The 10,117-nt window shown below is 36.0% G+C and overlaps 1 protein-coding gene across 1 annotated transcript; it reads left to right on the top strand.

Annotated features, from left to right (window-relative positions):
- The first annotated feature begins 446 nt into the window (after positions 1-446).
- Positions 447-9,856, top strand: LOC113234600 (acetyl-CoA carboxylase-like). The gene is made up of 5 exons (XM_026469952.1): positions 447-549; positions 1,492-1,662; positions 4,019-4,238; positions 7,238-7,376; positions 9,631-9,856. Exons 1-5 carry the CDS (start codon positions 469-471, stop codon positions 9,854-9,856), a joined length of 837 nt encoding a protein of 278 aa, XP_026325737.1. The 5' UTR covers positions 447-468.
- The last annotated feature ends 261 nt before the right edge of the window (positions 9,857-10,117 follow it).

The raw sequence follows: 10,117 nt of genomic DNA, 5'->3' as shown, positions 1-10,117 counted from the left end.
CTTTTTAGCGCGGACCCGACGTCCATATAATTGTAAGTCAATGCATACAGCCAACTGCCAAGTGTTCTACTTGTAAGAATTAAAAATTCCTACTTGTATTGCTTAATTTAAAAGAAAAATGCCGGTAAAATAATCTAAAGTGTTTTGGTAATTCTTTTCTGTGTTTTCGTTATTTTTATAACTTCGTCGCGAAAATAAGTTCTTTAAATAAATTAAAATACAGTAATGGATACACATTCAATCACATCATTTGAACAGTTATTGTGAGCGAGCGTCGACTTCCCCCGCACCGGAAACTTCTTTGCCACAATGTTTGCTCCGATAGTCTCATTTACTCGGCACCTTAACCAGCAGTCAATACAGGATGCTAGATTCAATGTAAGGGACTCACGTACTCCTGGGTAGTAGTACGTGAAGTCAATTGTAATGCTATAATCTGTTTAACCAGGTCCCCCTCCTGACAACGTGATGCATGCAGTTGAACTAGTGGTGGAACCTGACGGTGAGAGACGCATCATGGAGGTGACCAGGCTGCCAGGACAGAACACTGTAAGTTGCCTATGTCAGGATTCTTTTCAGCATACACTTTCATTATACCTTGCAAATTCTAGAATTGCCTGTAATTTCATGCCTAGTTTTATGACTATAATGTTATGATTCTATAATTATCAGTGATTGGAATTGAGGGAGTTAAGTTAAGTAAAGAATAATGTGAACATTCCCTTCTGCAAATCCCAGGACCTCTCGGTACTGGTTATATTTGAATACGTGTATTATTTATTGAAATTTGAGTAGATTGGCGACAAATTATTATTTCCTATTTATGTATTTGCTACAAATTATTGTCTCAAACATTAATATAGTAGTTACGTTTATATTGGTACATATTTAAATACTTTAGCTATTTAAAAATAAAAGAAAGAAAGAAAGAAAGAAAAATAGTTTATTTGGTAACCATAATACAAATAGAACGTAAAAACAAAAATTAAAATAACATTATTATAACATTTACTTAAAATAAAACAGTATTATATTTAAGATGGTACCAAAAAGGTCTCCACTTAGCTTATTTGTAACGAGACGTAGGGAAACATCTCCTTACGCTGATTTTCAGTGAAGCCAACAATTTACAATTAACAAAAATAAAGTGGCTTCGACCAAGTAAAAAGAAAAATAGAGAATTTAATTTTTTTGTAATATTTTCTAATACAATGGAAACTTTATACGCATTGATAAAGAAAAGGATATGTCCATACTAAGAAAACGTTCATACTTTAGGTAAATTAACTTACCCAATTCCGATGACTGATAATTATATGATTCTCTATAATTATATAGGTATTATGACTATTTTCGGACTAAAATCTTATGACTCATAATTTCATGATTTCCTGTAATTTCATGGTGCGAGTGAGGGCGAAAGACGTTGTAGGGAGTTGAATTAATGGTACATTATGTTGTATACTTCTATAAATAAATTTCCCTGTACAGGTGGGCATGGTCGCGTGGCGCATTACCCTGTTCACACCCGAGTGCCCTAAAGGCCGCGACATCGTGGTCATAGCGAACGACTTGACGTACTACATGGGTTCGTTCGGGCCACAGGAGGACTGGGTCTACTGCAGGGCGTCGCAGTACGCCAGGGAGCTCAAGATACCCAGGGTAAGTTTTTGTGACACCCTGTGCAATACTGTGAAGCGAAAGTGGAACTTATTATGCAACTCGCATCGCTTATACCATAGGTTCTCAGACTATTTGGCTCTCCTCCCCACTTAGGCAAGATAAAAAAATTTCAACGCCCTCCACCACAAAAAATAACTGAAAGCACGTATTTTGTATATTAACTGAACATAAAAAATCACAAGGAACAAAAGTTATATATTTGTAGTGCAGTTCATATAGATTATTCAGGTTTTTTTTGCAAATGAACGATCTCATGATGCTGTGGGCGCAGACGGCCAATACCGGTCAATCGTCGTCTCAAACTAAACAATATACACTTCAAATCGTCATATTGATTGGAAAGATAACAACAGTCACTCATTGTTTTTGTTAAAAAAATAAATGAAATAAAAATTAAATAAAATAATTTTACACTTAGACATTGTCATTAGCATTACTACTATGTAAGTGTTAAATAGGTACGTCAAGTGTCCGCTGGAGATGAATTCCAAGCATCTTTATCCTGAATATGATCAGTAACACTGTACTAGCTCTTACTTAACAGCGCATTATTGATATAGTTTTTCAATTTCTTTTCTGATGCCCACCACCACAAAAAATAATTGACAATACGTATTTTGTATATTAACTGAACACTAAAAATCACAAGGAACAAAAATTATATATTTATAGTGTAGTTTATACAGATATTTCGAGTTTTTTTTTCAAATGGGATACCATGCTCTGGACGGCATCAAAGCCCCCCAATTGCTTCCAAAGCCCCTACCACCGCCGTAGGGACCACTTTGGGAAACTGTGGCTTATACCCTCTGCTTAGACGAAACGAGTTAAAAGCCAAAGTCAATCATTTATTCCTTAGGCAAAATAAGTTAACACTTGAAAACGTCATTTTTTTAAGCTACTGCTCTTTCACTGTGCTGACTTCCCTCAAGAAATAGATCTAAGGGGCACAGCCACTGCGCCCCTCACCCTGAAACATAACTTGACAAGTCCCATCTGTGTTCCTGTTTTGAAGGGTAAGGGTGCTGGTGAAATTAAAGATACATGGGACTTTTCAACTTATGTCTCAGGGCGACGGGAGCAGTGACAATGCCCTTTGAGCGGCACTGCAACTGTCATGGACAGGCGTGACACTTATCACCAGGCGCACGACTACCATAAAAAACCTCTAATCTTTAGCAATGAGGCATTGACTTACAATTATATGGACGTCGGGTCCGCGCTAAAAAGTGCCCGAACTTATAGGGCGTTAAAATCGTATACAGAGCGTCATTCACGCTTTAGTCTTCGTTTGTTCGACCGACGGCGAAGCAAGCAAAATTAGACAATACTGCGATGACATAACAATTTAAATTCAACGTTTTAGCTTTTTCATATTCCTTTACATGTCACTACGTTTAAATAGGTTGACTTGGGACATTTTTTTCGTGGTTTTTGTATTAGACCCGTCGTCCTTTTATTTGTAAGTCAATGCAATGAGGGATAATTTATCTACATAACACAATAACAAGTGACCCTGACCCTTCTAAACAGGAACGCAGTAGTGCTCACATAACTGCTTAGCCGCAGAAATTGATGGGGTAGCAGTAGGTACTTCTTTGGACGAACCCTTTCACAAGGAGCTCTACTGCTATTAAAATCGTAATCCTATTTAATGTTTTAATTACGGCCATCGAGAGTATAACCAGAAATAGAGACGAAATGTCATTTAATTTGTTTGAAAACTATCATCACTGTGACAACTGCGCTCCGATTGGCTAGCCCGAGTTCGAAACAATTGACGGGTGTCGTCAATGGATGTCGTCAACTGTTCCACTGCAAATCGACCAGTTAACTTGAGCTTTGCTATAATGGACGAAAATTGCAAAATTACATATTTAATATTTAATTACCGATGAAATGTGTTTTTTGTTGTGACGTTTGTTTTGCTGTTTTTCACACACCACCGAATAGAACAGCACGGTATTGTTAGAGATATTATCTTTATTACAATAAATACAAAATATTTTTTGGAACATTCGGAGACGTACACACAGGTCAGTAGTTGGCCTGTCTATATTTCAGTGCAAACGAGAGTTGATATTTATAAAAGCTGTATCGCTAATGTGTTACCAGGAATATATGGCCTTATTTCGTCTCTATTTCTGGTTATATATTTGATGGCATTCTGCGACATAGTTCAACACTTAAGTAACAGATGGCGCTTTAAAAGATTTTATGAGTTTTGTGTGGTTTTAAGTAATTTTGTAAGCTCTTATTAAGGGTCGATACGACTGTGTTACGTAAACATTCACGCTGATGTATCAGCTTGTAACAATACAATACACCTTTTCAGGTATACATAAGTGTGAATTCCGGCGCACGTATAGGGGTAGCGGAAGAAGTGAAATCAGAGTTCAACGTGGCCTGGCTCGACTCGGAACGACCCGAGAGAGGGTTCAAGTACTTGTACCTCACGCCTGCATCCTTCTCCAAGTTGGGGCCGCTTGGGTCCGTCAAGACTCAACTTATTGAGGACGAAGGGGAGTCCAGATACCGGATTACAGACATCATTGGTAAGATTTCGTGACAAAGGTATTTTTTAATACATTTCTCTGAGTGAAGAAATAATTTCTCACAGATGGCGCTACGGCTAAAAAGTCGTAAAAACAAAAAAACAATGTTCTTTTTTGGTTTTTTCCCTGGCTTAATTGGCAGAGCATCTGTCACGGATTACCTGAGGGTTCTGGTTCGAATCCAGCCGGATCGAATGCACTTTCCTATGTATTCGATCTTTTTTATTGATAATTATTACAAACTAATGGAGTAATTTCAAATAATTGAATATCCATGGTAGTAAAACATTATGACATTCAAAAAATTTTAAAAATAAAATAAAAAAGAAATGCTGTGATACAGTTTTCTTTGAACAATTTAATGACAAGTCTCGACTATATAGTTCGATACTGCGCTAATAGATGGCGCTGTTTTGACGTGTAGTGAGATCTATTAGAAGCATTACTAATATCTCCACGGCCAAACGGTTACCGTGCTGATCTGCAACGCTGAGGTCCCATGTTCGATTCCTGGGCCTGGAGAAATATTGGCTTACATTTATTTCCCTTGTGTGTTTTTGTTTAATTTGTGATTGTCCATGGCACCCGCGATACAGATTTCCCTCGAGCAGGGCTATGAATGTTTGCGTTATTATTAATGATAAGGTAATTAGGGTTGTTTACCACGTTATGACATTATTTTCTCGATGTTTTGGAACAGTGATATATGAATATATTTTAACCAATATTTTTTTATAACGATTTGTGGCCCGGTTGCGAGACTTTTAGTTCAATTCCAATCAAGAGGCAGTATATCGTTTGAGTAGCGTCCTAATTTATATTTTATTAAGCAAAATTACGTCGTTCTTCTTTGACGTTCATAGTTCTGTTTTACAGCAGGGTTAAAAAGGGCGTATTGGCCATTGACCTACCAACAAATGGACATCGGGACACAAAAACCACGAAAAAAATGTCCGAGGTTAACCTATACAAACGTAGTCACATGTAACGAAATATAAAAAACTAAAACATTTCTGACTTCTGATAGGTAATCCCATGCCATAAAATGAGTATAACAATATTTTGTTAGTTATTGCTAACGTTTAGTAAAAATTTCATTTTAAAAATAGGATTAAAATCAAAGACACAGTTTCTTTGTTCTAAATATTTCAATCGCTTGTGGTTCGAACAATTGAAAATGACCAAGAAGTTTATATAAGCTCCTTGAAACTGGCGTAATGGGTCTCTTTCCATCTTTTGCGCATGCAGTGAGTAGAAAAAGGACAGTTAGCTATTTCATTATTTCGTGTGCTTTTGTAATTTATATTTATGATTCAGTTATATATAAATTAAATACCATAAAACTGTACAAAATAACACTTTTAAATAACAACTATGATAACACAATATATTTGTTTAGTGAAAATATGATACAAAATCCTGTTTTCACACTTTACTGCAGTAATTTTTAAAAGTTATTATTATTGGTACTGCATGATTGACAACCGCACTGTCACTCAAACAAACGAAGACAATTGCGCGATTGACGCTCTGTATGCGATTTTAACGCCCTAAAGGTGCGGACACTTTTACCGCGAACCCGACGTCCATTTATTGGTAAGTCAATGGTATTGGCAGAATAATAATATGATTAATTGACAATTCACATTATGAATTTCTTACATTGATATAACGCAATTCATCTATTTGACAGTGTTGTATGGAGACCTCCGTACATTAATGTCAAATAGATGAAGTGCGTTTTTTGTTTTGTTTGAAAGTTCATAATATGAAATGTCAATTAATCATATTATGATTCTGCCACTGCAGCCTTTTTAGACCTACAAAACTTTAAAAAAATTTTTCAGCTCCGTGGCGAGTACCATAGACAATAGAATTTTGATTCAGAACTAAAGAATATCATTCTTTTATTTCAGGCAGAAATTACCCATATAATTTGTTAGTAACAATTTTCACTTAGAATAGGTTATACAAGAACACAACGACACAACATAACATAATATTATTTTTTTAATACAGTTGCTCAAAACGTGGTATTTTTCGTACTACAAATCTTGCCGAAAGTTGGATTTTTCGCACTAGTGCTTTTTACTTTTCCATTTTTTTATTTACTGTTGTTTCAAGTCTGAAGCGTAGAACTAAAGAGGTTGTATATTTATTTAATATTTATATGCTTTGTTACGTAAGTCATTCGTCATTAAAAGTTATATTTACTTACAAACATTTTATTTGTTTAAATTGCATAGGTGTTTTATAAAACAACGGGTTACATTTAAAAATACCAAAGTATTTTCCATAGAGATGGCTGATTGAGTGTTAACAATGACCGGAGGTGAGTATTACGCGAGACGTAATACTAATATGGCTGATATTATATTGTACTCTGAATTTTTATCAGACAAAGGAATAAAATGAGTTTTTTTAAATACTGTTTTATTTTACTTTCAATGTAGTTTTTTCGCAAATGTATTAAAAAACGTCGTTTGATACACGTGCGGATTTGTCATTTTCACTTGTCTCGAGACTCGTGAATAACGACTAACTTTCCGCACTTGTATCAAACTATTATATGTATAAAAACAGATTCCATTTGCCCAACCCAGTATTTTAGAATTAGACTTGAATTGGAATTGAGAATTTTTAGGATGCTGTTGTGGCTACTTTTGACACGAGTCATAAGCGATACTATTTTCTTCCGCATTGTCGCTGGGAAGCCGTCTACGTGCCCCTGGGCGAACATGCCTGATGCACTGTACCATCTTGGTAGTCCAAACTGCATCCTGAAAGCGCTATTATATTGAACGCATCAGGCGTTGTAAGCTCGTTTCGTATACTTAACTCACAGGCCGTTCGACTAAAATGATTGGTTGTAAGCTTTGAAGAAACAAAAGAAAGAAAGAAAAGACCGCGTTTAATAATATTGTTTTTGAAATTATTATTGATAGTTTAAAGTACAAGAGTACAAAAAAGTTTTAATAAACCTATTTATTCTTTGACAGGCAAAGAAGATGGCCTCGGTGTAGAGTGCCTACGCGACGCAGGCCTCATCGCGGGCGAAACGGCGCAGGCCTATGAAGATATCGTGACAATTTCTATCGTCACATGCCGCGCTATTGGAATTGGTTCTTACGTTGTGCGGTGAGTAAACTTATACAGGGTTAATTGTAAAATATAAACAATCTCGCAGGATTATATTATTAACATCCATCGAGTATATAACCAGAAATGGAGACGACCCTTATTTCATCCATCATTGGCAACTCATCAGGCAAATGGGCCTTATATCACTTTTGAATATCAACTCTCGTTTGCGCTGAAATCACAAATTTGAAAGCTGAAATAGTACAGCGCCAACAACTGACTTGTCTATACGTTTCCGTATATTCCAAAAATATTCTGTACTTATTGTAATGAAGACAATATCTGTAACAATGGGGGGATGTTCCTTTCGGTGGTGTGGGAAAAACAGCAAAACATCTAATTAGAAAACAAACTGAATCACATTTCATCGGTAATTAAATATGTAATTTTTCAATTTTCGTCCATTATAGCAAAGCTCAAGTTAAATTGGTCGATTTGAAGTGAAACAATTGACGACACCCGTCAATTATTTCGAACTCGGGCTAGCCAATGGGAGCGCAGTTCTCACCGTAATGATTAGTTAGAATAGTTTTCAAACAAATTTAATTACATTTCGTCTCTATTTCTGGTTATATACTCGATGTTAACATCATAAGCAACAACTTTTGTTCCATGCTTTTAATAATTTCATCTACACACATATCATAAACTCTCTATAATGTGTTCAAAAATCGCAAATTACGACCAGCATAAAGGTAAACTGTTTTGTTAGAACAAATTTCTTTTCTGTGACAATGTTATTATTGCTTTATAATAATAGCATCGAATTCGATTTTATTATTACATGATTCGCTCTGGATATTTTGGAGGGAAAAGTGTCGTTTTTATTTTGACTTTCAATTATTTTGTGAAATCTAGTTTAAAGTGGAATAGGATAGTGCTATTGTGCCTTAATCGAAGATTAAAACGCGAAATTATACGAATCTCGAACTAAAATACCCGTATCGGCCCGTTTTAAGGAATCCCGAGTCAATCAAGCACGCCGCCTCAAATTGCCTATACTCATTGTGGCGGCCATATTTACAGAAACATAATTAAACTTCAAGTTTAGGCTGATGGCTTTGCCAAAGCCTTTATAAAAAAAAAAAAAATATTATTACATTCAAATTTCGAACATCTCTGAAAAACAAAACAATTTAATTGGACCTCAATTCTAATATCAGTCGAGATGAAGTTTTATTCGAAATGAAATGTCAATAGCGAATGATTTTGACAATTTCACACGTTATTTGATGTCGAACGATATGATAGTTGGGGCCGATTCTAGTTTGTCTATGAATTAATAATAAAAACTACGGTTGTGACATGCGTGAGAAAAGTTTTTATTTGCCGCCATTTCGCCAGTCGTAACATGCGGTTTCTGATCACATCACAGAGAGCTTATAATATGTGTGTAGATAAAGCAGTGCATGTAACTGTACATAATTAGGCATTAGAATGCTCGTGAGATGAAGAGATGAGATCCTTACTCGTATTTTAATGCCTTTCATTATGTAACAGTCACATAAACTACTATATCACATTAGACTTTCATAAAAAAAATATAGTGGGGCGACGTGTGGGTTTATTTAACGGCACTTAGTATACTATAAGAGATTTCATATTAATAAATAACCGGTAACGAAAACATATACACATCTTTAATTATTACTTATACCAAATACAGATCTAAAAAGAGTCAGGTAGTACAAGAAAAATTTATTTTACTATTTATTTAATCATTTACTACCTCCGTGGCCGAACGGTTACCATGCTGGACTGCCATGCTGAGGTCCCGGGTTCGATTTTCGGGTCGGTCAAAATATCATTTATTCCATAAGTAAAATAAATTTACACTTGAAAACGTCACATTTAAGCTACTGCTCGTTCACTACGCTGACTTCCCTGAGAAGAACGTGCAAGAAACTCTAGGGACTGCCCTTTTCAAATAAACTTAAATGCTATGGAATACACTTTGAATCAAATTTGTGTGGATTCTGTATCTAACACGTAGTCGTCAATTTTGTAATATGACTTAGATTTTAAACTTAGGAATTGATAATCGTAATATATTCTCCGGAATCTTATCGTAAAAACGTATACCATTCCTCATAAAAGAGGCGTTTACTTTGGTTAAACGAAATCGTGGTATCATGAGTTTGGACGTAGCTCTAAGGTTAATATTATGGATATCTTCTTTCTTTTTGATATTATGAATATTTTTACGGTCATATAAAATTATTTCACTTTGACTTTATTTCTTTGTCTCCAGTCTCGGTCACCGCGTCATTCAAGTGGAGTCCTCGTACATTATCCTGACGGGCTACGCAGCGCTGAACAAAGTTCTCGGTCGCGCCGTGTACGCCAGCAACAATCAACTTGGCGGAGTGCAGATCATGCACAACAATGGCGTCTCCCACGCAGTAGCGCCGTCGGACCTTGAAGCAGTTCGGACTTGTGTCCGATGGCTTTCCTACGTGCCGAAGGTAATGCAGTGACTTTTAACCTTGTAATACGTAAGGTATATCTAACTGTAGAATCGACTCTTCTTCTTCCTGTCATTATCCCACGCAAGGTGGAGTCGGCACAGTATGTATTGTTCTTCCATTATCCCCTATCAGCCGTCATTTTTATACTCACACCTTTCTTATCAATGTCATATTTCACACAATCCGTCCATCTTTTCTTTGGCCTTCCTTTCCTCTTATATCCCTCCACATTCATACCTATACCTTCTCGTCAGATGACATTCTTCCCTC

Source organism: Hyposmocoma kahamanoa, unplaced genomic scaffold (assembly GCF_003589595.1).
Source record: "Hyposmocoma kahamanoa isolate Upper Pololo Valley unplaced genomic scaffold, ASM358959v1 85311, whole genome shotgun sequence".
Lineage (NCBI taxonomy): Eukaryota > Metazoa > Arthropoda > Insecta > Lepidoptera > Cosmopterigidae > Hyposmocoma > Hyposmocoma kahamanoa.
This window is presented reverse-complemented; position numbering and strand designations above follow the sequence as displayed.